General features: G+C 44.5%; 2 protein-coding genes across 23 annotated transcripts in view; both read left to right on the top strand.

Annotated features, from left to right (window-relative positions):
• Positions 1–27,592, top strand: part of heatr5a (HEAT repeat containing 5a) — a 44,363-nt gene that overhangs the window by 9,509 nt on the left and 7,262 nt on the right. For 4 of the 7 annotated variants that reach the window (XM_042071492.1, XM_042071488.1, XM_042071490.1 and 1 more), the window contains exons 15-37: positions 196–356; positions 705–868; positions 1,170–1,275; positions 1,818–2,008; positions 2,885–3,044; positions 3,269–3,464; positions 3,743–3,912; positions 4,346–4,372; positions 5,918–6,062; positions 6,722–6,901; positions 7,366–7,596; positions 8,030–8,208; positions 9,289–9,357; positions 9,603–9,782; positions 10,257–10,482; positions 10,783–11,022; positions 11,402–11,529; positions 14,023–14,170; positions 14,423–14,719; positions 14,980–15,204; positions 15,644–15,792; positions 16,753–16,963; positions 17,376–19,155. In XM_042071492.1, the coding sequence (XP_041927426.1) occupies positions 196–356; positions 705–868; positions 1,170–1,275; positions 1,818–2,008; positions 2,885–3,044; positions 3,269–3,464; positions 3,743–3,912; positions 4,346–4,372; positions 5,918–6,062; positions 6,722–6,901; positions 7,366–7,596; positions 8,030–8,208; positions 9,289–9,357; positions 9,603–9,782; positions 10,257–10,482; positions 10,783–11,022; positions 11,402–11,529; positions 14,023–14,170; positions 14,423–14,719; positions 14,980–15,204; positions 15,644–15,792; positions 16,753–16,963; positions 17,376–17,674 (4,082 nt within the window). In that variant the 3' untranslated portion in view covers positions 17,675–19,155. Of the gene's footprint in view, positions 1–195; positions 357–704; positions 869–1,169; positions 1,276–1,817; positions 2,009–2,884; positions 3,045–3,268; positions 3,465–3,742; positions 3,913–4,345; positions 4,373–5,917; positions 6,063–6,721; positions 6,902–7,365; positions 7,597–8,029; positions 8,209–9,288; positions 9,358–9,602; positions 9,783–10,256; positions 10,483–10,782; positions 11,023–11,401; positions 11,530–14,022; positions 14,171–14,422; positions 14,720–14,979; positions 15,205–15,643; positions 15,793–16,752; positions 16,964–17,375; positions 19,156–27,592 lie in introns of those variants that run through there. The other 3 variants (XR_006025317.1, XR_006025316.1, XM_042071493.1) reach the window with 2 other exon arrangements.
• Positions 19,692–27,592, top strand: part of hectd1 (HECT domain containing 1) — a 36,563-nt gene continuing 28,662 nt past the window's right edge. For 8 of the 16 annotated variants that reach the window (XM_042071480.1, XM_042071483.1, XM_042071475.1 and 5 more), the window contains exons 1-2: positions 19,694–19,935; positions 24,901–25,179. In XM_042071480.1, the coding sequence (XP_041927414.1) occupies positions 25,040–25,179 (140 nt within the window). In that variant the 5' untranslated portion in view covers positions 19,694–19,935; positions 24,901–25,039. Of the gene's footprint in view, positions 19,936–24,900; positions 25,180–27,592 lie in introns of all 16 variants that reach the window. The other 8 variants (XM_042071473.1, XM_042071472.1, XM_042071471.1 and 5 more) reach the window with 2 other exon arrangements.

The following is a 27,592-nucleotide window of genomic DNA, read 5'->3' as shown; positions in this document are numbered from 1 at the left end:
GTTTTGTCTCCTTTGCATGTATGTTTTATATCTATCCATGTTTACTGTTCTTATTAGGCATGTTTTGATTATACTGTATTTTATATAGATTAGTCTTTGTATTTGTTTTGACTGTACAGTATGTTGTCCTTTGTGTGTGTGTGTGTGTGTGTGTGTGTGTGTGTGTGTGTGTGTGTCCGTGTGTCCGTCCTGCAGAGGGTCTGGGCTCCCTGTTGAGGCAGCTGGTGTGTGATCTGACGGGAGAGAACCCGTCCTGCTGCGAGCTGCTCCTGCTGCCGCCCCTCTGCCATCCCACTGACCTCACCCTGACCGGCAGCACCGCGCACGACACCGACCAGCGCTACATCGAGGAGCAGGTGTCTGACTCACTCACTCATACACCTTCATATACATACACAACATGCATGCATAAACAACTTCTATCTGTATACACACATACACACACACACACACACACACACACAGGTATAGTTGCATTTAGTATGTGTGAAACGTAGCATAACACAAATGCACCCATGCATCACATGTTTACACATAAATAACCTATGTATACAAAACATTGACATGGTTTTAACTACACACACAGCAACAGAAGAATGTATATTGATATTTGAATCACTCTCTGTTGTGACCCCTTTGTTAAACATGATTTCCTCTGTTTGTGTGTGTGTGTGTGTGTTTGTGTGTGTTTTGTATGCCTGCAGCTCCAGAGTGGCAGCCTTGGCATTGGCACACTAGAGTACGACCCTTTCACCATCTTCCAGACCTCTCAGGATGTCCCTGCGCCCGTGCCAGCCACCACCGCCCTCACCAACGCCACCATTCAGCTGTTTGGTGTCATCTTCCCCCAGCTGGCCACCCCACACAGGTTCTACAGCAATCTGACATCCTCACACACATCACCACCTCCATAATGCTTGCTTATGAAATTACATTTGTTTTATTATTGAGCAAACAAATAAATTAAATTATAAAATAAAAGTCTAAGCAAAAAAATATGACAAAATATGAAACAAATGTCATTCCAAGTATACGCTTAGATACAGTTTAGTATGATAGGCTTGGATATATTCTGCATTCAGACTTCAGATGGTATGGTATGATTTCAACTTTTCTGTGTGTGTGTGTGTGTGTGTGTGTGTGTGTGTGTGTGTGTGTGTGTGTGTCAGGGCTCAGACTCTGGAGCAGCTTGGTGAAGCCCTGCGGCAGCTGAAGGGAGCTCGTCAGCTGACCGCACAGATCCTGGTGACCTCTGCCCTCTGCTGCGCCCTCAAGGTAAGAATCACTTTGTCACAGCCACACACACACACACACATATAAATGCTAAAAGTGAATGGCCTAATTAGCCCCCAGTCTAAGCTCTGATACATAAATCTCACACATATTCAGTGTGGGGAGTCATGAGGAAGTGGTCATGATATGTTTTTGCTTGGCTGCTGGTGACTCAGGCTGTGTTCATGCTTTGTATGCCAAGTCCCGATGATGTCATTGAAATATTATCACCTGATGTTTGCAGCCCAAAGGCACACAGCCTTAATGAGTCTTATTTAACACCCTTCCACTCTGCCTCACACACTTTCACTCACTCCCACTCAGTCTTGGCTTCATGCTGTATCAAGGATGACATGACGATCTCAAAAGTATTCAAAGTGGATATTATCCAGAGACAGCATAAGACACAAACTAGATATCCTGAATATAAAAGTTACAAAGTGATGAGAGACTAAGCTGTGGCAATGATAAATGATGAACTTACATCTGGGGTCAGGGAACTGAATGGAACTGATGGGATTGAGTATCTCTTTGTCCTCTGGCAGGCATTGGGCATCGGGCGAGCAGGCCTTGGGGGTGAGGAGGTGTGTAAGCCTGCACGCTCTCTCCTCTGGGGGGCGCTGGAGAGTCCTAATGGGCTGTTGCGCTGTGTCGCTGCCGAGGGCTCCGCCCGACTGGTGCAGGCGGTGAACGACCCAGCCTTTACGGCCTCCATGACCATGGCCAGTGTTGACAAGTACGTCTCAACGTCTGATTTACATCACACATGATAGCGGTGTTCTGCGTGGGGATCTCTGATACTCAATAGATCAGGTGGCATTGTGTTTTTATGTTCCCATGCTTCCCATAAAGTGTACCTGCATATTATGAATAACTAACATTATTCCACTGCTTGGTTGACTTCCCCATTATCCTGCGTAATTTAGAACGTGCATTAACCGTATGTTATTTGCACACATATAAAGTAGATCCAATTTGTTGGTCGTATCACACTTGTATATTAGTCGTCGAACTCGTTAAGTTTAAACGAACTGTCACGTTGCATCCAAGCTGTACAATACAGATGTTCAGAACATAGCAACATTGTAGCATATGACGGACGTGGATTTTAGCTAGTTGGATAAGTAAAATAGCGATGTTTCAAAGTTAAGGTTCATCAGAATCCCGAGATATGCCTGCTTGACAACGGGAGAGATGGAACTAACGACTGGCCTTTGGCCATAGCAACCATCCGTTTAGAACTAGTAACGACAGTTTGTGCTGCAAGTTGAGAAATTTGTTGATATGTGGCGGAAAGAAGTAGTTCTACAAACAATACAGTTTTAGAAATTAAAACGTTTCCATTATAACAGGAAATGAACACAACGCAATTTCACGCCGTTCGACTATACAAAGTTGATACACTCCGCTTTGCGTCGGGCCGTTTCACCATCTAGAACGTGTATTAACTTTGTATAGTCGAACAGCGTGTCGTCCATTATCCCTTACATAACCTATAATGGCTACATTGCACTGCATTAGTTTGTTAAGTGTGTATAAACTAATTTGATCTGTAATAAGTTGACATCTGTGTGTGCGTGTGTGCGCGCGCGCCTGCACTTGCGTTGTCCAGGTTGAAAGCGGCGCGGGACGCCGTGTCACGGGCGGGGCACGCTCTGTGTCTGGCTGCTCTACAGCGCTACACTGGGGGCATCAGCTCCTCCCAACAGCTCGGCACCTCGGTGGGGGTCCTGTTCCCCCTCGCCCAGGACACCAGCTCGCCTGAGCTACAGGTATGCACACACGCTCACATGCATACATACACACATAAATGTCACACACATGTGTACGTACATATACACAACTTCTATCTGTACACAAGCACATGTGCACCCTCATGTATCTCATAAAACAGGGTTCTGAATTTGAATTTGCTGAAAGTTTGCTTTCCAAATAAATGTAGAGTGTTACTCTCGTTATTCGTGCTGTGCTGAACCTGTGTGTGTGTCCATAACAGACGTGGTCAGTTCATGCTCTGGCCGTGTTGGTCGACCTGTCGGGCCCTCTGTACCGCGTGCATGTGGAGCCCAGTCTGTCTCTAGTGCTGCGTCTGCTCCTGTCCTCCCCATACACCCACACCCACACGGAGCTGCACCTCAGCCTGGCCCTCTGCCTCCATCAGCTCATCACCACCGTGGGGCCGGACCTACAGGGTAAACACACACACACACACACACACACACACACACACACACACACACACACACACACACACACACACAGAGTGATACAACTCAGCTTTGACTCCTGCTTCCATCATGCAACATTCTCTCACACCTGACACTTGACTTACAGGGTAAATCTGTACACACACACACAATGATACACTATAACAATCAGTCTATAAGCACACTGAGGCCTGACCCCCCCCCCCCCCCCCCCCCCCCCCCCCCTTTCCTCTTCCTTCTCCCTGTCTCGTTGTGTGTCTCAGAAGAGAGTGAGGGCGTGTGCTCCCTGCGGCGCGTGTGCCTGACGGCCTGCACGCTGCTCCAGGACAGCCAGGAGTGTCTGCTGCAGGCCCAGGCCATCTCCTGCCTGCAGCAGCTGCACCTCTTCGCTCCCAAGCACCTCAACCTGGCCCAGCTGGTGCCCAGCCTGTGTGTGAGTATCCCAGCATGGGGTCGGTGGGTGGGAGTTGGGCGCTGCCAGTGGTCGGTCACCATGTGCTGCCTCTCCGTTCACAAGTAGATTTCTGTGTATGCGTGTGTGTGTGTGTGCGTGTGTTTGTCTTTCTGTTAGTCTGAGTCATTCATTGTTCACTCATTCAATTCTAGTCAGAAGTCAGACTTTGCATTTTCATTTTGTGATTTAAGATTTGTTTGTGTTTTGAATAAATGTGTTATTTTATTAATAATTTAAATTATTAATCTCATGAGTGCTTTGCAGTGTTACCAAAGGCTAGGTGGTATGGGTTTGATCATAAAGCCAATGTGAAATCGGTGTGTCTCAATGAATACTTTAGCATTTGGTGTGTGTGTGTGTGTGTGTCTGCTTCTGCGATATGACGTCCGTTTTTCTTTGATCTCTTGCGCAGGAGGTGTTGTTGGATTACTCAGTATTGGTAGGTCTCTGCCTTTCTGGCTGCCGTGGGGAGCCCTCCTTTCTCTCACTTTCTTTATCTCTCCTTCAGCACTTTCACTTTCCTTCTGTTTCACTAGTCTCTCCATCATCAACTAACCCAACGCAGGCCCCGGCGTGCACGTCAACACGTACTCACCTACCACATTGCCTGTTAACGTCTCTCTCTCACTCTCACTCTCACAAACACGCGCACACACACACACACACACACATACAGATTCACTATCTCTTTGGCTCACATATATACACACACATACACAAACTCACGCTCAAATACACACAAACACAAATTAGCTGTGCCTCAGTTCCTCTTTTCTGTTGGCCGTCTTCTCTTTCTCTGTGGCCCGAGGAAGAGGGAAGAGAGGGAGGAGAGGGCTGTGCTCCCGCCAGGGGGCTTATTCTCCTCTGTGAGAACCTCACCCCACTGCACTCACCACCTCCCGCCAACAAACCCCTCTCAGTCCCCCTTTGTACACGCCACGCACCCTCTCTCTCAGGCCAGCCTATTATGCCTCAAAAGCACACATATTTTCACGTATTTCTGCACACACACACACACACATAGACACTCACTCATTCTCAGACGCACAAACACGCACAACTTTAGTGGTTATTTGCCTCCTGTTTCAGGACTGCCTGTCTCACTGCGAACACACAACCCCAAGGAGCTAACAGCTTTGTTTGCATGCATGTGTGTTTTTTTTTTTGTGTGTGTGTATTTGCCTCTGGTTTGTACTCTGATATGAGGACAGTGGTCCTTATGAGGACAAGACCATGTTGAGGACAAAGTCGGTCACATTAATCCATGTTTCTTATCATCTGAACTAAAAAATGGATATTGGGGTTTTATATCTGGGGCGCTTCGTTTCAACCCTCAAGAAGTTCATCTCATCCCCAGATTAATAATCTGAAATTGCATCTATATCATCGTCATATTCAAACAATCAGTATTGTTATCAGGTTGACCCAGTTAGAAGAGTAAACAGGATGCTCATATCAGAGCCTGTGGCTGCAGTCTGAGTGACAGTCTGCTGGCCTCACCCTGCAGCACCCCACAGGGCTGCTTCCTTGCCTCTAACACTTTTCCATTACAGATGATGGACATGCCGCTTTGGAGCTGGACCGCTACTGTGTGCTGTGGCTTACTTTGGCATGGCAGCTGCTGTTTTGTTGGTGTTGGTTTGAAGAGACCTGTGTGTGTGTGTGTGTGTGTGTGTGTGTGTACAAGGATGATTGTATTGAAGTTCTTAAACTTGCTGGTGTTTTGGGTTGAAATGTGGACGTTTATTGTGGCTTATTTTAGCAAGGTGGCTACTGTGTGTTTTTTGTGAAAATCATGAGAATTCTGGTGAATCTTGTGTGTACATGGTGATGAGCGTGTGTTTCAAATCCTAAATGCATTGGGGTTTTGGGTTAAATTGAAGGCATTTATTCCGCATATGTCTGCACCAGGAGGGTTAAGAGTGGGTATACCTATTTAGAATATGATGTAAGTGTGTGTGTGTGTGTGTGTGTGTGCGCGCAGGTGAATATGTGCAGTTCGTATCTGTGGCTGCGGCGGGCAGTGGTGGCCTGCCTGAGGCAGCTTGCCCAGCGGGAGGCACTAGAGGTGTGTGAGCATGCCGTCACCCTGGTCAAGGAGCTGCCACGACGGGACAACACACAACTAGGTCAGCGACTCACTCACATACTCGCATTCAAATACTATACACACACACACACACACACACACGAGAGTAGGTGATTGTTTTGTCTGTAGATACACTCAATCACCACTCATTTGTCATGGAAGTTGTAACATTTATTTACATTATTCATTTAGCTAGGTCACGTTGAATAAAAGTGTCTACTAAATGATAGGTGTGTAACGGTACAGTCTGTAGGTACTGCAAGCCTAAAATTCACTGACAATATTGCTGATGTTAAATGGTATTTTGAAAAGGTAAACTAACATATGGTCCGCCACTTAATATGTTTGTGGGGGAACTCGGATTTGAAACTTTGGTACTGCCTTTGGTACGTTTGACACACATCTGTTTTGAATGTAACATTTACTTAAACGATACGAATACGTGTACTTTACACCCCTACTAAATGAAGGAAAATATGTGTATGTATGAGTATTTGATTATGGAAATTTCACTATGAAACCTTCGACTGGTCATCTTTCATCTGTTTGACTGTAGTGGTCTTGGTTTTATTAATGAGTTTTACTTTTTTCTATGTTGTGGCTCTAAGTCATGGCTAAGAGGAGGGCTCAGAATGGCTGGACTAGGGGTACTAGGTGGGGATAATGACACATTAGTAACGACTCCTCGCTCTGTGTCAGATGTGACCATTAAAGAGGTGGGCCTGGAGGGGGCGCTGTTCTGCCTTCTGGACCGTGAGTGGGACCCGCGCTTGTGCCAGGACATCCGGGAGACGCTGGGCCACATGCTGAGCTCGGCTGCCACGGGCAAGCTGGCACACTGGCTCAAGCTCTGCAAGGATGTCCTGCTGGCATCTGCAGGTGGGCACTGGGTCTGGGCACACATCAAGGGGGTACCTCATTGCATACACAACTGACACTGTGGAATTAATCATTGTACATACACACACTCACACTTGTACATGCACACACTCAGTTCTTCACTCATACATACAGTAATGCACACACATATTCATGGTCAATGGCTGCGCTGATGGTGACAGGGTTGAACGGATATGGATGTGTATTTCTTTGGAGTTGAGTAAACTGCGGCACTTCTGAAATTATTTTGTAAGGGTTTTAATGCGCCAATTTAAGATTAATTTCACTGCTGGTTACAAGCCACAAGTCAATGAAGCCTTTCTTAATTGAGATATGCGGTCTGGTGTCAACAAGGCTAGGTACACACACACACACACACACACACACACACACCTGTTCAGAAACACGTATACGACACACATGCAGTGCACACCACGTCAGCTCCCACTCTCTGCCCCTCTCAGACAGCACAGCTGCAGGCACGCTGGATCCCCAGCAGGACGACGACCGTGACGACGACTCGTCCGTGTTCTATGCGCGTGCCGAGTCCAACGGGCCGTTCAGCAGCCTGCGCTGGGCCACGCGCGTCTTTGCCGTGGAGTGTGTGTGCCGTGTGGTGGCGTTGTGTGAGAGTGCCGACCCGGCCCACTTCGACATGGCTCTGGCCCAGGAGCGCCGCCTGCAGGAGTCCACCGGTCAGTGCAGCTGGAAAATAGTCATTTACAAACAAACACATACACATATTAACATTCATTCCTACAAATACATAAACTCATGCATGCACACATCTGTCATCTGTCTACCCCGCATGTTCAGACTCACTACTTCTACCACCTCTTTTTTTCTCATTTATTACCACACACACACACACACACACACACACACACACACACACAATGAGTAAGGGATTTTGTGCTAATCTCTGGCACTAAATCAGCCTCTCCACTGGTCATGTACTGTCTTTTAAAGATGTCACCTTTTATACATGTGTCCATGTGCCGCCTAGTGGAATTTGATGGCTATAGCAACTACAGTTACCAGCTCACTGACTCCATACTGCCTGTTATTGGATGATAAGTTAACGTGTGCCACCTGCTCAGTAACCGCCTCCTGTGTTCTCTCCGACAGACTTCCTGGTGCTGCACCTGGCCGACCTGATCCGCATGGCGTTTGTGGCGGCCACAGACCACAGCCAGCAGCTGCGGCTGGCCGGACTGCAGACCCTCCTGCTGGTCATCCGCAAGTTCGCCAGTGTCCCCGAGCCCGAGTTCCCCGGACACGGCATCCTGGAGCAGTACCAGGCCAATGTACGAGCCAATCACTCTCCCTCTCTCGTTTTCTCACTCATCGGCTTCGTCACCCACCCACTCTCACCCACCTACACTTGCTCACCCCCACAGACTCACTCACAGACTCGTTTCTTCCCACCCATCTTGCTCTTGCCTGCAACTCATTTTTTCTGCCACTTACTCATCTTGCTCTCCCACTTCCTTCCTGTGTTTCTCGAATACTGTTCTGTGGCTTACCTGCCAGTATTCCACTCTGACTTTCTGTTTGTCAGAATCTCTCTTTCTGTCTCGGTCCATTTCCGTGTGCTCGATGGTGTTTTAACACCGTCGACTTCAAGGCAGCGCTGTGACCGTTGACTTCAAGGCACCTAAGCCTAACCTTAACCTTAAAACCTAACCCTTGCCTAACCCTAGTGCCTTCCATGCAGCGCTGTCTGGAAGACGAGGTTGGGGGCTTAAACACCAAACACCTTTCCGTGTCGTCATAGTGCCACACTCTGCGATGTATTCGTTTGAACATTCTTTCGTCTCGTTTGCTTTTTCTTTGAGTCTCATCTCTTCACTTTCTGCTGCAGGGTTCATTAATATTCATCACTTGTTAATAGTGGTTTACTCTTGTGCTTTCATATTATTTTGAAAGTCTGATGTTCTGTTTTAAGTTCATGCTTGCATATGAACTGTGTGTGATCATAACGATTTGCAAGACTGGCATTCTGGAGTGTGTTCTTAGAATTCTCTGGTCGTCGTTTATTTTTAGAATCAAAACACCTGAGCCTCAGCATCTGAGCCATCCAGATCAGATTACACTGACACTGTGCGTGTGGTTGTGTGTGAGCATTCGTGGTCGGTCAGACTATCGGTTATGTATCAATGTTAACATATTAGTGAGTAGGGCTGGTAGTAGTCTGTAAAGCATTGATTTTGAATCTGTGAGGTGCGGTTGTGTATGTTTTGTACTGTTGTACTTCACCCTGTTTTCAAAAACTATAATAAAAATGTAATGGGATGCAGATGTGTCTTCCAATGCGGATGTAGGTGTGTGTTTGTGTGTGTTTTAGTTAGTGTGTTTTATGACCCTTCTCTATCTACACCTTGCAGGTGGGAGCTGCCCTCAGACCAGCCTTCACTGCAGATGCCCCTCCTGATGTGACCGCAAAAGCCTGCCAGGTCTGCTTCCTGCCCCCTTATCACAGACAATATGGCTCTATATCACTCTGAGAGATCTCACACATAATGGGAATAGGTCCCTCTTCAGATCATACCAATGTGTGGTAAAGCTAATGGGGGTGGATTGCGTTTGTGTGTGGTTGTGAGTGTGTACTGTATTTCTTTGCAATTTCTTAACTAGGTGTGTGTGTGTGTGTGTGTGTGTGTGTGTGTGTGTGTGTGTGTGTTTTTTTGTGCGTGTCCAGGTGTGCAGTGCGTGGATCTCCAGCGGGGTGGTGAGCGAGCTGAAGGACGTGCGGCGTGTTCACGAGCTGCTGGTCTCCTCCCTGCAGAGGGTACAGGGGGACCGCGAGGTGCCCAGCCTCCTCTACAACGAGGGCACGGCGGCCATGGAAACGCTCGCTGTGCTCAAGGCCTGGGCAGAGGTGAGACCTCTTCAATGCACTGGTTCATCAAACACATGCACAGACAAAAGGGCTTTCATCTTGAATGAAGTTGCTCTATATTGCTAGGGGTTTTTTTTTTTTTTCTTGAAAGAACTCGTCATCAAAGATCTTACTGGAACTTAATGGGCTCTGTGCACTAGCTTACTTGGAAGTTGGCAAACCAGTTTCCTGTTTGTTGACATCGCGGTCAGCAAGCACCTGAAGAGGAGTGCTTCAGTTGTAGACTACCAAAACGTGTGCTCACCGAAAATCCTTCCCTCCTTATTTTGTGCAGGCACTGCACGTAGGCTGGTGTTTTTAGGAAAACATGGAAGCTAAAATCGGCTTTATACGGCAATACAATACAAATAATATCACAATGCCGATATTTTGAGCGCAGCTGCACTGCAGTCTGATGTAGCCTTGTGTAGAACCCTTCAGCTAAGCACCGTGTTGTTCCTCTATTGGTTGCAGGTCTACATCGTGGCCGTCCAGACGGCCAGCCGGAGCGACGCCACAGAGCCGGACGCAGACGAGGGTGATGGAGTAGGACCAGGCGGGCCGCTGGCAGCGGATGCCAACCTGCTGAGGTTCGTGCAGACGGACCTTCCCACCCTGAGCCGCCTGTGGCTGGCCGCGCTGCAGGACCACGCGCTCCTCACCCTTCCGTCTCAGTACGCCCAGCAGCTGCCTGCCTCAGGTGAGTGACCCCTCGGCCTGCAGCATGGCTGTTTCTAAACGAGATAGGCCAGATCTCGTTTGGATATCGTCCATGGATATCTGGTCAAAAATTACAACATTACAAGTATTTGTGCAATGAAATGGTCATTTTATGAATTACATTTGAAGATTGAAGCTACAGATAATGGTAATTGTTGGTCGCACCAGGTGAGATAAACTTGTATGGTATTAAAGCATGGCTGTTGTTTTTCTCTCATACCCCATTTCTTCCACTTGTCCCTCTCTCCCTCACTCCTTCCTCATCCTCTTCCTGCTCTAGGCGGTACATTCTACACGGCGGAGACTCTGGAGCAGGCGCGGCCGCACTACTGCGGCTCGTGGGCGCCCATCCTGCACGCCAGCGCCCTCTGGCTCAACAGCACAGGTTTCATCCTGATGGACGAGGGGCCCGCCAACCTGTCCCGCCCCGTCACGCCCACCTCCATGGGCCAATCCGCCTCGCTGAGCAGCGTCAAATCCCCCGAGGACATCAACACTGAGCGACTGCACCTCATACTGGGTCAGAGACAGTTACACATTCCCCTACTTATGAACTGCTCTTTTTTAATTGCTTATGTGACACTGTAATATGAATACCGGTACATGCTTATCCGTAGTCCTACATTTTCTTTTAAAATTCCGGTTTTTAGCGCTTTGAGTCCCTTTTCTGGTTTGTTTTGGATGAACTAGAGTGGTGGACACCGAAATTTTGACGATTGGTCCTGTCGATCCATCTGTCCTACTATCATCCATCCAACCAATTGAATTTCCCATCAATTCAGATACACCTTTATTAATTAGTCTTCAAGGCCTGTGTTATACTGTAGGATAGTTAACATCTCTATCGTAAAAGCACCAATTTCCACCCTTTTCGTTCTAAAATTCTAAAACCCCTGTAGGTATCAGTGTGGAGTTCCTGTGCTCCCCCCACTCCCAGGACCAGATGGAGAACATCACCTCCTGTCTGCAAGCACTGCAGGCCCTGCTGGACGTGCCCTGGCCCCGCGCCAAAGTGGGCAACGATCAGGTATGAATGTCATGGTTATAATGGTAGAATGATGGGTAAATTAATTAGTGTTGCACGGTGTATGCTGCCACCAGCCTGCTTTCACGCAAAAACCACGATGCTTTCAGGCAAAAAACGATACAATTTCCGACGTTTTTAGAATCGATACTTTATTAAAATAATAACGTTCTGTGTCTATATGAACTGCTGCTCTCACTGCTCCTTGAACGCATCTAGGCAAGAGGGCGTGTCAAGCAGGCAGCTCTGAGTGAGTGCGCAGGCAACGTCAACATATTTCTTTGCCGACAGTCCTCTAACCTGACTTTCTGAAATTCATCTGGCGAGAGTCAGGTTAACAGTCCTCGGCCTTGTGGATAAAACAAAAGGTGAAATCTGGAACTATTTCAAATACAACGCGAATATTGAAGGCAAGCCATCAGGTACACAGAGGCCCGTTTGTAAAATATGTTTCAAAGTCATTTAAAAGCAGTAGGCTACGCATGGAACTTGGCTAAACACCTGACAGACATATCCCGACATTTTTAAAGAGTTCAAAGAACGACAGGTTAACGAATATGCTATAGAAAACACCACTAGCCTACATGGTTAGTGCCAAGTTCTTCTCTTCTGTTTTAGTCTAGCCTAAGTGAAACGAGGTTCTCTGGAATAAAGCGAACCTTCCTTCATCAATGAATTTTGACGAGACATAACGAGCTGTAATCCTTTTGATGAGACATAACGAGCTGTAATCATAGTGCTAACGTGATGAAAGCGCAATGTTCATGCCAGAATAACATTACCATAACTTGTAAACTATCTATTTCGTGGTAGCAAATCATGTTATCAAAGAAATAGACGTAATGTAGTAATGCGCACAGATATATTGCAACAGGTAATGGTGTAGGCCTATCTGACGAAGACCTGAGTGGTTGTAACGTCATACTTGTACACTGGGCGCAAAGAAGACTATCCTCACATTTTTTTGACCCTTTGCAACTGTCAAAGAAATCCCATGAACACGGGAAGCCCTAGGGTAGCCTATACTGTACCTCAGATGGCCTGAAGATTAGGCCCCTCTGCATAGCAAAAAACTGTGATTTGCATGCAGTAATTTGACCTTGATTTAGCCTAGTTTGGCTATTTAAAGCTACTTTATTGCCAAAACAAAACAATGTAAATGAACTATAACAATCAATAAAGGACTTATTCACACAAAGTAGGCCTAGTATTTTACTGACTATAAAAAAATAATAATTATGTAAGAAGTTTAGAACCTAGAATTGACCTGCACACTACAAAAGTGCACCGAATTCAACACAAATGACTCAATACACTTGGAGGAGGTATGAGTCCTTTCTTTTTCAGATATTTTAGGATTTTGCCGTAGTATCGTTTCAGTATCGAGCATCGTGGTATTTATGGCAGGTATTGTATCGAAGTCATAATTTTGGTATCGTGACAACACTAAAATTAATAGACCTCTTAAACTCTCCACTTCTCTGTTTTATAATCAATAATGTGTTGCATTGCATTACATTTATTCATTTGGCTGATGGCTTTATCCAAAGTGACTTACAAGTCAGGAACAACACTTCAGTTTCAGTACAGAGACCTTTAGGTAAAAGTTGATGGGAGATTGTGGTGGAACAGAGGGCTGTTCCAGTAGGCATACAGTAAAGCAAATGTAATGATGGTCAGAGGGGTCCAGAGGCTTGACCACTAGGCTGTCTGTGGCACACTTTGGAATTAGGTCAAATTCTTTACATGCGTTGGAAGTTTGCAATTGCGTTTTATGGTCAAATGAGCGATAATTATAGTGAAATGTAGGTACAGATGACTGTTTTATTGACTGCATTAGTTACTTAGTAAGAACATTTAGGTGTCCCTATATTTTAGTCACCTAGCACCTTTAGTGTCTGATATATCTCCCTCTAAAGAGGTTCTATGTAGAGCTATTGTTCTTGTGTATGTCCTTTTTGTCATATGATCCCGGACTGTAACAGAACAGACTGTGCACTTTTTAACGGTTGTTTGCAGATGCCGGCCGGTCACAGTGTCTTGTACAATACAATGCGACACTCTGTGACAGCACATAGCAGAGGTGCCTGTGTGTGAATGCGGCGACGTGTCTTGCTATGGACCCTGTGCTGCCTTTGCTCTGAGAGGAATGTGTGGTATTTGTCCTGAGGTGGATCTGTGTGGCGCTGCTGCTGCTGCTGAGACTGCCAGCCATTCTTGTTGTTGAATTTCAGTGGTTTCATGTGAGCATTCCTCATGTTCACTTGTTTTCAAGATTTTAGTGCCGGACTGAAAAACAGGTCACTAGGTCTTGCTTTTGGTTATTGCTCTTTTGTAGTACATTGTGACTTGTGGTGCATAATAGGCTCCTATCTGGCTGAATACTGTGATATTTTAATCAGCATTCATCAATCCAATCAAATTTAAATGTGTGTGTGTGTGTCTGCTAAATTAATAAATCTGTGTGTGTGTGTCCTGCTGTGTATCCTTCCCCAGGCCCTGAGTGTGGAGCTGTTGACGGTGCTGCACAGGCTGATGGTGACGCGGGAGTCTGTGGAGGTGCAGCTGGCTGTGCTGCAGCTGGTCAGGCAGGTGGTGTGTGCTGCCCAGGAGCACGTCCGAGAGAAACGCCACAGCGCAGAGGGTCAGTCAGTCTTACCAACTCTCTCCCATCTCCCTTTCTTTGCGTATTCATGCCTCCTCCTCTCCCAGATCTTTCTTGGTCAGTCTTTCCTTTTTCTGTCTCTTGGCTTGCTATCTGGCTCACTGTCTCCCTTGCCCCATCTGTGTTTCCCATTTATAAGTGAGGGTGTTGAAAAATGAATCAGCTCACATGACTGACCGTGAGTAGTAACGCCGCAACATTGCTGAAATCCCTTTTGCTCTCGGCCTCCAGTGGATGACGGAGCAGCGGAGAAGGAGACCCTGCCTGAGTTCGGGGAGGGTCGAGACACGGGTGGCCTGGTGCCGGGCCACTCTTTGGTCTTCGGGGCCCTGGAGCTGTGTCTGTGCGTGCTGCTCAGGAAGCTGCCGCAGCTCAGCCCCCGATTGGCCGGAGGGAGCCCCACCTCGGGACAGGGGCAACAGGGGGTGCATGCGGGTCTCAGCGCTCCGCTCGATGCCAGCGACTGCAGGCTGGTGGCAGCAGCCCTGGCCATCTTGTCAGACCTACCCTCCATCTGCTCCCCAGAGGGTAAGATAGTGTGTTTTATCTGTCTGGATGTATGAGTGTGTGTATTTGAGAGCAGATGTGTGCACTGTAATTTTGTGCCAGATTCTGTGTGTGCATGTATGTATGTTATGTGCTGTATATATATTCAGTATATGAATCTGTGTGTGTGTGTTTGTGTATGTGATGTGATTATATAGGTTGTCGGTTATTTGTTAGCATTTCTGTTTTGGTTTAAGTAGTTCAAAATCACTGAAGAAAGTGTGTACGTGTGTGTTTTGTAGGCAGTGTATGTGTTCTGCCCACGGTGCTGTACCTGCTGGTTGGGGTGCTGTGTGAGCTGGTGCGAGGAGTCGGAGTGCCGGCCGGGGGCCCGCTGGTCTCAGGGGCCCTCCAGGCCCTCCGCAGCGTCCTGTCCACACCGCTGAGCCGTGGCGAGAAGAGCAGAGAAGCCTGGAGCCACCTGCTGCGCTGTGCTCTGCAGACACTACTGGACTGTGGAGACACAGGTACATAATACATTGTATATGAACTGCCCTCTGTACCGACACCTATAAAAAATATACACATGCATGCATGAGTGTACAAACACACACACACACACACACACGCTGCTCCCATGCATCGTGATGTTCTCTGTTCTACTCTTCCAGCCTACTGAGACATGGGTAATGCATTGCACACGCTGATCATACACCGTTCTGTAGAGTAGTGTATGATCTGCGTATGCAATGCATTTACTCAGAGCTGGGAGTGGGAAGCTGAGTTCAGACACACCCTCATGCACACATTTGATTTGCAGTATTCAGCACTGCTGTACATTTTACTGAGGCATCTCTTTGCTGTGCACTGCACAATGGTCACCTGCTTTTGTTTGTTCCAAATTCCCATTGTGCACACATACGTTCTGTACTTATCATTGTGTTTACGTGCGTTCTCTTTCTGCAGGTAAGGAGGCGTTGGCCGATGAGGTGACCCTGCTGACAGGCCTCACTATCTTCCTGCTGTGGGCGAGTCCAGAGGTCACGTCAGCCGAGCCGCTGCAGACGCGCCTCATTCAGCGCTTCAAGACCAACCTCCAGGCCAAAGACCCCATGGTCAGAGTCCACCACTCAGTCCACCAACATCTTAACTGTTCATTTCATTTCCATTCTGCCTTCAGATGTATTGATTTTTAGCGCTTACTGTGGTGAATGGATACAGGGCTTAAAGGAACACGCTGACTTTTGGGGACTTTAGCTTATTAACCGTATTCCTCAGAGTTAGCTAAGTCTACATACCCTTCTCATCTCCATGCGTGTAGTTACTCGGTCTGACGCAGGAACCGGCTACTTCGAGAAACCTGTGCTAAGCTAGGTTAGCGGTGGGTGCGTCAGACTGAGTAACTACACGTACAGAGATGAGAAGGGTATGTATTGATTTAGCTAACTCTGGGGAATACGGTTAATAAGCTAAATACCCAAATAGTCAGCGCGTTCCTTTAAAGTTCTCAGGCACTGTGTCGGTTTTCAGGCGTGGGCCAGGACCTTTTACAGTGTTTCCCACAAAATTGAATTATATTTGTGGTGGCAGGTTAACAGAATTAACTTGAATGCAACAGTTTTTAACAAATTAGCGCAGCGTGCTATGATGCTAACCAGATTTAAGCACAATTTAGTACAACCTGGAAAAGCATTGTGTGGTGGTCAATGTTGATATTGTGGTGGGCCGCCACAAATAAGTCAATGTATGGGAAACACTGTTTTAGGAATTGAAAATAGATAGTTCTATGTAACCACATAAAAAATATCTGATCGCTTCAGGCACGGTGATTTTTCACTGCTTAAAGCACTGTGGATATAGTTTTCTCGTCAAATTTAGAGGCCAAACCACTGAAGTTATACTTGAAATTCAAAGAAACCGCTGTATTTATTTGCTGGTTTGAGTGTTCTCCCTTCTGCGCTACGGGAATGTAGTTTGAATTGTTTTTTTTTTTTTTTTTTTTTTCTGATTTCGTTTTTGATACCTCTCCTGGTATGCGACTGTCTTTGACTGCTCTGATTTTTTACCCTGCTTAGGTCCAAAGGCGAAGCTTCCAGTTGCTGACCTCTGTGTTCCAGAGCCCAGCTGGGGCATCAGGGTCCTTCATGCAGGCCCTGGGGGCGGCGGTGGTGGGCTACCTGCGCGAGGTGGAGAACCGGAGGCCCCAGACGCAGGAGGAGCTCCAGGCTGTGCAGGAGGGGGCCAAAGCGCTGGAGGCGCTAGTGCAGGCAGCAGAGGAGACGCACCGTGAGTTTGGATGTATAAAGCCTAGTCCTAGACTAGAAGCTTTTTTTCAATGGAAATCTCCATTTAAATTCTCTTTCAGTCCAGGATTAGGCTTAATTCATGTATAGGGAACTGGTCCATAAACACAAGGCACACTATAAGACAATACATCTTACAGAGGATATGTCACTCACAGCCACTAGATTTTAGAAACTGCTACAACGAAACACAAGGCACTCCATGCTGCTACATACTTGTGTGATGAAAGAAGAGGGTGTGCACTTAGTGATGAAGTGGTGTCATGAATGTGATTAGATAGGCAGGGTGTGGGGAGTAGCTGAGTGATTAGTGGTTACTAGTCATGTGGAAATGATTGATGATTAATACCCTCATGGCTGATTGAGCTCATGCTGTGATGGTGGATTTGTTTCAGGCCCCCAGCTGGTATCAGTGCTGCTGCCTGTCCTCATCTCCTTCCTGCTGGACGAGAACGCGCTGGCGTCGGCCGCCGGGCCCTCACGCTCGCTGCACGCCTGGGCCCTGCAGGAGCTCATGCGGCTGGGGCCCCAGCAACCCTCCGTCCTGCGTGACCTCATGGCCGCGGCGCCCGCCATGAAAGCCCGCCTCGAGGCGGCCATTAAGGGCAACCAGGAGCGCTCAAGCACCAAGAGCACGCCGCAGCCGCCTAGCAAGAGCTCGCCCAGCATCCAACTCAAGACCAACTTCCTGTGATATCTGCATTTTTTTGAAAACCGCTGCAAAAATAAGAGAGAAGGGGGAGGGCAAACTCGCCGACATGCTGCACATCAGATCACTCAAACTGTAGGAGACAATAATACTGTTGTAACTCTAAAAAGGGCACGCACTTCCCTGTGCTGAATCATTTTTAAGGTTGTGAGTTTGTCTTTTAAAAAAATGTAGTTCATTTTTATGGCAGTGTGTTAACCTCTATGAGGACTATAATCCAAATATGTACTTGTACACTCACCCACTACAGCTGTAGTATTTTAAACACTAGTACACGCAATAGGATAGATAAGGGAGTACATTTGCTTCTGAGCAAAAAATATATACAGCAAAAAGATATACACTATTTTTAGAGGACTTTTTTGTTAGTTTTATTATTGTCTGCAAAGTTGCCTTCACAAGTGGAAAGGTCCCATGTATGTATGTGTGTTTGTGTGTAAGTGCGAGATGCTTTTATGGGCTTTGTCTGTTACGTTGTGACAGAGTGTATTGAAGTGGGTTATGTAATGTTTTCATCTGCCCCCTGAAGCCATCAGCAACACTAAACAGAGCTCCAATGCTTCCTAGGCGCAGATAGCTCCTCCGCCCTGCACTCCAAACACACATGCCGCCTTCTCCACAATTATCTCCGCAATCACAAAGTGATTGTTTATTGCAGTGTTTATAATTACACTCGCAAGTCGCTTCATTTGTATCATGCAAAAAAGTAATTTCAATCATGCAAGAAATTAAGTGTGCACTATACTATTGCAGTATTATTGCTTGGAACAGGAGCATGAGTCTGTGTCAGATGTGGTCACCAAATACATCTGGTGTGTGTGTGTGTGTGGACAGAGAACAGTGATCATAGTGATACAGTACATCAATTGGAATGATGCTTTAAGATAGTCTAATGTGCCGATGTCCCCAGGACTGATGAGTCTCTGTAATGGTCTGTGGATTTTTAGAGGTTGCAGCCCTGTCCTATACAATATCACATACGTGTATTTGAGCTCTGTGTTGGAGAATCATTGATGCATTGATTACTGTGTCATTCACTTAAGTACTGCTTTTTTCATAACTGGTCATAACCTGGGCTGGCCTTATTGCTGGACACATTATAGGAGATCTTTTTGAAGAAATTCTCATTGCTTCCAAAAAGGGAAATGATTAATGAATTAAGATGACTGGTACTGATTTTAACATGAAAAGAGATTATTTAGGAATGTTTACACAACAATGATCTACATGTTGTTTAGCAGGGGGTAATGTATCGGGAAATGGACTGTACAACAGACTCTAGGCAGGATACCTTCCTGCAATAGGCAGTCTGGCAACAGAGGCACTCTTGACAGCTTCTGTCTCCAGCTGTGTTGGTACTGAGCACTTTTCCTGTGAAAATGATGAATGATGCAGTATTTGTAATGTATTTCACCATATATTTTGTACACTGTAAATTGTACAGATTAAAAAAGAAATACCAAAAACGTTGTGTTGAGTGTAGAACCAAATGGTACTGTTTAATTTGTCGCAATACAATAGAAATTGAAGTGACAGATAGGATAAAGTCACACTTGGCACCTAGGAAAGGCACACAGATTAGCTGAAGGAATTGCTGTATCAGCAGCACAAATTATTTACCACACCCTGTGATCTTAAAGAATTATTTATCTTAACCACTATGTTTCCTGGGCTTCCTTTACACTGGAGAAGCTCTTTCATTAAACAAAATGACCCTACTTCTAAACAAGCACTCTAACTATTTAACTTATATATTAGGGTCTACGCCTATTGTTCGATCCACCACGTTTTAGGCTCGAAATGTTAGATCAAAAGTTGTAAACATCTAAAGAAAATTAACAGGGTGTTGACTGAGTGGGTTTGGCATTTTACAAACTAATTCATCACGAATGAACTAATTCATCCTTTCAAGAGTGGATCAGTGGGTTTCTGATGAAATGAGGAGTTGTGATATGACATATCTTAGCGCCCCCTGGCATATAACCGCAATGCTGTCTGCTCCTGAATAGTGAATACAAGTACGCTGCGTAGCCTTGTGATGCAAACGACGGGGGAGCCAACTCGTTCCCTCGACGGCTCTCCATTTCGGCTTGATTTATCCATAGCTTTGCCGTTCACTTTGACCTTTAGGTTTAGATAAAAGGGAAGCGGAATGAAGTTTTAGACACTTTATGTTGGCCTTCAATGTTAGCCACAATTTAATTTCACTCGTTGTATTTTTTCTTCTCGTCATTTGCTGTGAGACGGTAAGTGTTTTGGGGCTATGTTCGGGTTTGAAAGCTGAGCAGCCCAGGTTTCCTGCTTGGAGTTGCTGACACTAGAGCCGAGGCCTTGGGTTCACTTGGAACTCTAGACTCCCGGCTACCGTCGCAGTAGAGAGGCCGTGTTTGTTACATCCTATCTCAAAATACTGTCGTTAACACTATCAATGTAGATTTTGACGAGTTTCTCAGCATTGAGGTATTCATACCTTGTTGCTTGGATTCAAACGGAGATGTATACAGTTAAAAATATATGTTACTACGTTCCGTGCCTATGCTAGCAAAACACCAGAAAATTCAATCCCAGTACTATCCTCACGAGCTAACTAGCATGGATGACCATAAACGCTAGCAGTAGAGCTCGTGACATAGGAATTTGCAAACCAACATTGATAGCACTAGCTGGATTTGTCGTAATTCAGGACAACTTTAACTGGTGTAGAAAACTCTTTGTTTTATGTTATATGGTAATGTCAACTTTGACAGATGAGTGTTGTGGTTGTGTATGTGTACCAGGTGTCCACTGTTGTAACGTTATTTCTTACGTGTTGTGTTATATGGATTATGTGGTTAACGACTAAAAATTACCTCAACTGGGGTTAGGTTAGCTCATTTAACGTTACTTTAGCGAGATAGCCAGCTAGGACACCCAGTACAGCTAACGTTGGGTGACTATTTTTGGTAGGTGGCTTGTGAAGCTTGCGAACCAAATTTGTTTTCATTTTAGTAACGTTAACGTCAAACTGTGTGTTTCTGTAGGTTGTAGCAAGAGCGAGGGCCTTGGTTTACTTAGCTAAGGCAAAGTAGATAGCTTCTAGATATCCCAAAGCTAACTTCGACGAGTTAACATTACATTGCCTCGTTGCTTGGCTAGCGAAGTTAGCTAGCTTTTGGTTTACATTTCACCCACCCCTGGCCTGCTATGTTAACTTGCGAAATAAGCTCCTACAGATCCCAATGTCAGGATTAACTTAGTCGTTTCGATGTAAGTCACGGAGAAACATCGATAGCTTGTGTGTCAGCTAAGGCAAATAAAACAAAAATAAAAAACATAACGAGTGGTATCGTCAATAATGACGTTAACGTTATTGCTGGCTAATGTTGGCTAATGCATTATCAGTTTGTGGTTTGACCATTTTTGTTGGTCCAATAAGGTAGTTGGTTATGTTTTAAATGAGTTAATAAATATTCCCTTTTACTTCGTGTGAACATCAGTTACCCCACTTATGTTAACTTTCCACACTCTGCTTTGTCTAACTGTTAGCCTTTATCTTACTGTGTTTTCCTTGCCAGATGGCTAGCTTGTTGTTTTGTGTCATGGCTCGGTACTCATTTGCCAGCTAGGTTGGAGGTGATGACATCTCGTAAATACCAACTGAGTTTGGTATGAAGTATGTCAAAGTTACAATGTTGTGCTTCTTTGCCAACGTGGATTTTGAAACGATTAGATTAACGCTAGCACACATTTTTGACATGGGGTATTCTTAGGCCTAGTCAGAATCTAGATCATGATATTCCAATGTCGTAAAGAATGATGCCTTTTGAAACGAAATATCTCATTGAAATGTAATTATGTTGTTGTTGGTGATCATATTCGATGACTATTCACATCAGAAATTAGGATATTGGAGCATTACAACTTTATGTTGTCCTTGAGACGACTTGTGATGTTTGTGTGGAGGATAACTGGAATGACTTGAGCTGTATGATGTAGATTAGATGGCATTTCACAAGTGTCCAGATGTTTCTGTCACTTATGTTGGCAGCTGTTGAGTTAACAAATTAGTCATGTGATCTCATGTATCCTTTACATGATGTCTGTGCCCTTCATGTAGACAAAGAGTGCACTATATGACACACCAACCAGCGAGGTGGTAGTTGTGATGTCTCACCACCATGGCATACAGCTCTATTTTGATTAGGCCTACTTCAGGTGTAGGTTTTACTGAACTGAGACTGAACTCTGCTGCAGATGGCATACAGGGAACTTTTGCACCTGTTCACAATCTGTTCAGAATATTGGGCACGACATCATATGAAAACCTTACCCCTGTGCTTGGTTAAAAGGATCCCATGGTGAGAAAATATCAACACACAGAGTGAATTGAAATAACTGGAAATGAGTTCATCAACTCGCCGAGTTTATTGAGTCAACAGTTGTGGCTGCCTCTTGGCAATAAGAGGATAGTGGATCTACTACAAGCCTGTTTACAGCCACCTCAGGAAAAAAGACAAAGGGGACTGTCCAGCAAGCTTAATAAGCTCAGTTATCCTGTACTACTTTTCAGGAGTACTGTGAGTTATTGAGAAGAATCATGATGTCTGATATAAAGACTGAAAAGGGTAAAACGTGAGAATACCGAACGCTATACTGTATACTAAGTGTGTGTCATGGACGACAGCCTGTTAAATAAAACTCAAGGCAGAATATCAAATTAGCCTATTCTTTATTTCAGATTTTTACCTCAAAAACACATCACCGTAGTCTGAAATTTTCTGTGTCATCGTAAGAATGTACTGCATTTTAGACTGATTTTTATAGGAAGGGGAATGAATAGCTGCAAGTATTAAAGCAACACCAAAGAGTTTTTTTTGTACCTTAAAATAATGTTTCCAAAATCGTTTCAGTGGTTCATCAACTTCTAACAGGGTGAACGGCACTTCTGCATTCGCTTCGCAGCCCTCTATCGGCTATAACCGCACTATGTAAGTTTGCCAGATTGGGTAGCGGATCTGTAGTTCGATGGAATGAGACATAAGAAACTACAAATTTGACTTGCGTTTGATGTCGCAATACATCGTACTTCCATAAATCATGCAACATATTCTACCTTGTCTGTGGATATTGTTATTTGTAAAGCCGGTGCTGGATAAACAAATAGTGTGCGTGCGACAGAGGGAAAGTTCTTTGGTGTTGCTTTAATAGTGCGTCAACGTTTTCAGGCATTACAGTTTCTACTTCTGAGAAATTGGTAGACTGTTTTTTTGTTTTTTACTTGGTGCTGGTGAGAGAAAATAGTTAAACAGATAACATCAGCCTAGCCTATAGGGTGTCACTCTGTTCAAGGGGTATGTAAACCAAGTGTGTGTTATTGCACTGTTACATGCAAAAGAGAAGGTGTTCTGAAAATCAGCATTTTCACAACACAAAATATATTTGCATTTGTTTTCCCACCCTGTTTTGTTAAAGTGAGTATTTACGCTCTGGTATACTGGCTGCTAACATTGTTTAAGTTCAATTAATTAAAAACTTAAATGTACTACTTGCATAAGTATTCAGCCCCCATATGCTTTAGAGTAGCACGTTAAAGAAGATTAGACATTTATCACAAATGATACCAAGTGCCACTTATTTAACCAAGACTGATCATTAGTAGGTTTTACCTGTGAGTGATTAAAGTAGATGTCTCTCTCTCGATAAGTAAATCACGGTCTTAATGTTTATCAGCTAAGTTGTGAAATGACAAGATTAAGACTAAACAGATAAGATGAGAGGGGGGGGGGAGGGGGGGGTGGGGGAGCTGTCCCCCAACTTTAAAGTTTCTTCAAAGTTCATTGACGAGGGGGTGAAGATGTTGGTGTCGGGAGTCCACAGTCTGTTGGAGAGTGGAAGAAAGAAACCATTGTTTGAAAAGATCAACATTAAAGCATTTGTGGAGGTTGCCCAGGATGTAGGGTCATAACATTTGGTCATATGAGACAAAAGTATTATTTTGACCTACGCGGAAAGTGCTGCATGCAATGTAAATTTACCAATGCCAATGCCACAAGAATTGATCTCTCAAGTTGTGAGAGGAGAGTGGTAACCTGAGAGTATTTCTTGTCTACAGGAACTGGGCATCTCATTGAAGGGAGAATGATTGGAAATTAATTCTACACAATATTATTAAAAAATTAATTCTTGCAGTCTGATGTGAAATTAAGGCTTGAGCGAGCAATTCCCTACCAGTTGGATGATCACTCGATGCACAAGGCCAAAGCAATGCTGGATTGACTCAAACAGTCTGTACATATTATAAAATGCCTCAGTCGAACCCCTGATCATAATCCCTTAGGATTTATGGTGCTACAGTCCACCTAAATCTAAAATTGTATGATGAAGAATGGGGGGGAAACAATGCAGAATAATGTGTGAAGCTGGCTCTGTCTCACTTCAAAAGCTTTAGGGCTGTTATTGTAGAAAGTTGGTTCTACAGTATACTAAGCATTCATGTATGGTGAATATTTATGCAGAATTTTATGCTGAAATGTGTAAGGGTTTAATTAGTTTATTTTTTATTTTTAGCAGAAAAGTAACTGAGCCTGAAGAAGCATGCTATGGCAAAAGTGTACTCGAAATACTGATTTAGGAATGCATTTGTGTTCTTTCCTTCTAGGAAATGGTGATCACTTTTAGGGGGCTTGTCTACTTTTACTTGACTTGACTACTTGAACTTGTTAGTTTATTGAATGCCCTGATATGATATGGAAAGCTAGTATGGGCAATTGTCTTCTCTGTGTAATTATGCTCTACTGTGCACCCTCTGTCCATCTTGTGGAGTTCTATGTAGCATATAATTTTGTTCCATATACTGCTGGTTATGAGTTTGGCCACCAAATTGTATTCAAGCCCTACTACAAGAGATAATAGGCCTATATGGAAAATGTATAACTTCTGTAGGAGTTGTTGGCACAATTCGAAGCAGACCTAGTTATCATAAATTGTAGACTGGAATAAAACTTAACAAATATAGTTTTGATTACAAAATTATTTTTCCACACACTGCTATATTACATTATTTAGTGGCCTATAAGTAAATCTAAACTTGTTAGTACAAGGCCCATGCTAAATTAGTCAAGCTCTTTGTGTGTGAAAAATTGCGTTTTTCTGTTTGGATATTTGCCCTTTGTACTTTGCCTGTGTCTTCAGAAGATAATTTTAGCTGTTTTCTTCTGCGTCTCTGTCCTCAGGCGAAGCATTGATGATCCAGCGGGAAAGAAAGTAACCCTCCCTCAGTGTGTTTCTCGCGGCGGTGGATGAGTTGGCGGCTGCGCATCTGAGCAGCGGGCGTTTGGCGGATCGGGCGAGTCGGGGGAGAGGCACGGCGTCATGGCGGACGTGGACCCGGACACGCTGCTGGAGTGGCTGCAGATGGGACAGGGCGACGAGCGCGACATGCAGCTCATCGCCCTCGAGCAGCTCTGCATGCTGCTGCTCATGTCCGACAATGTGGACCGCTGCTTCGAGACGTAAGTTTGGGCAGCTGTGTGTGTGGCTCAGATTTTGTGTTAAGGGTTACTTACATTTTTGGTATAGCCAGGAAATGCTTGAATTCCAAATTGACAGGTAGAAAGGCAACATTTCTTTCCTGGACTGGGTGTTTGAAAGCAAAATGAAAATGTCATGGATATGTGCGTTCAAGTTGATTGTATTGGAAGGGACAGGGTTTTTAGCTTAGTTCATGCATCTGAGGTCATTTTTCATTAGGGTTTTGGTCATTCTTTTTAGATTGACGGACCAGGAGAAGAAAATTCTGTGTTTACACTGATGGAAGGTCGTGTTTGCACTATATTTGAATCATGATTGCTCTGATTTGTGCAATGTCTCCTTCAGGAAAGTTCTTAAGAATTCAACAAATAAATGACATGGAAGTGTTCACAAGTTGAGCTTTAGAGAAATGCTTGGTGTGTTCCTGGTGGGTTTCCAGCCTGATTCAAAACTGTCTACTGCATTTTCATGCCACCTTATAATGGACTGGATCCATCCAAAACATGGGGCTCTAGTTGGCAGTGACAGCATAGCGTAGACATGTGAAATTACTCAGGCAGATTGTTTTTACTTTGTTTGACTTCTGCCAGCCTCTGTTAATATTTGGCTCATTGTGTGCTGTGTGTTTAAATGGTATTGCTTATACAAGGATCATGTCAGAATGGACTTTCAGTTTTCCTAGACTGTTTCAGTGTTGCCCGAGGCAGGTTTGATGTAATATCATGAATTTTACAGGATGGTGCCTTTTCTTCAGTTTGCACCATACATTTTCAGTGGGATCGAGATCCACATCGTTTGCTGGCCATGTCATTGACTTGATGTCTTCCTGAAGAAAAGTTGTAACGTTCTTTGCTCTATGGCATGGTACATTATCTCCCTGGAAAATTAAATGAAAATCACCAAAATTCCTTTCAGTTGATGGAATGACAAGAGTTTTGAATGTACACTTGTGCATTTACTGTAGAGGTATGACTGCCATCTCCCCTGGTCCTTTTCCTGACATGCAACCCCATATCATCAGTGACTGTGGAAACTTTATTGTTTTCTTCAGGCAGTCATCTTTGTATTTTTCATTTACATTCAGTTACAGTGGGCTAAAGGGAAGCAATTATGGATTGTGGATGATTAGATGAGTGTGATATTCAGAGATAATTCGCAAATCGACATAGGGCAAGATGATGATGCTGGAACTTCTTTTATTTTTTTGTTCCAATGGAAAATACCAAGATGACTGCCTGAAGAAAACCAGAAAGTCAAGTAAAGGAAAATTTACAATGGAAACTGAAGGAAATGATTCATGACCAGACTCCATCCTGCAAAGCTAATCTTTCAACTGCCATTCGTCAAAATTTGAATCTGATTGATCAAGAATATCTACATTAATGGAGTCTATGCCTCAGAGAAATCAAGCTGCCAAAAAAAGAGAAGATGCAAAAAATGTGCTTATTAGGTTTGTGATTCCCTTATTATTTCCTCAGGATTGACATGATCTAAAAAATAAATTGCCTTAAATTACTAAAAAAAAAAAAAAAATTTTTAGCTATGTTTCACAAAGCCAGAATGTTCATCTGTTACAGAAATATATTTTTGAGGCACATCTGAACAACTGAATGAACATCTTCCACGAGTGGTGATTTGATCATTTTTGCCAAGAGTTGTAGATAATTTGTTCATTACCAAAGGAAGGGATGGGGCGCATCATATCTGCAGCTCACTCAAGTCATGTAGTTAATGATGCTGTATAGTTTGGCATTGCCTGATGGTCATTAGGCCTACATGTCACAGTTTCTTTTTTTTTTTTTTAAAGCACAAACCATGTAGACTAATACACGACTTACCAGCTTACGTTGCCAGAGGAAATTGATAATCTAATGATTATATATCCGAGAGAGAAAGGGAGATGGATTTTCTCTCCTTGAGGCTTTGCACAAAAGCATTACCCACTCCTTTTACAAAGTTAATCTTGGTATTAACTCTTACTTATTTGGGCATAACGTTTGTGTAATTATCCCTATACATCTATGGCACGGCAGGGGCTCTACTTTCTGCCAAGGACACTGATGTTCTACTTTGAACAGTTCTGACAAAAAAATTCCCTATTGGTCTCCATAGTGGAATATCTGGCATCTAAAGGCAATATGGAACTAACTGTCCTATTGGTTGTGCTTGAAAATACTACTAAAGCTAATTAATTTGTTGTCCCTGGAAACCCTTTCAGTCTTGGGAGGCCTATGCTGTCCTTATAGTTTTGCACTGCTCCAACTTCACTCTGCAACTTCACACCTGGCGTTTTCACCAGCTGGTGCTCTGATAAGAAGAGGGTGCTCTGTTCAGACTGTTATTCTAGTCTAGTCTATGTGTGCTGCGCACCCACTTTAAGCCAGTTTGTGTCTG

The sequence above is a fragment of the Alosa sapidissima genome, chromosome 19 (assembly GCF_018492685.1).
Source record: "Alosa sapidissima isolate fAloSap1 chromosome 19, fAloSap1.pri, whole genome shotgun sequence".
Taxonomy (NCBI): Eukaryota; Metazoa; Chordata; class Actinopteri; order Clupeiformes; family Clupeidae; genus Alosa; species Alosa sapidissima.
The sequence above is the reverse complement of the archived record's forward strand: the minus strand, read 5'-3'. Positions and strand labels throughout refer to the sequence as shown.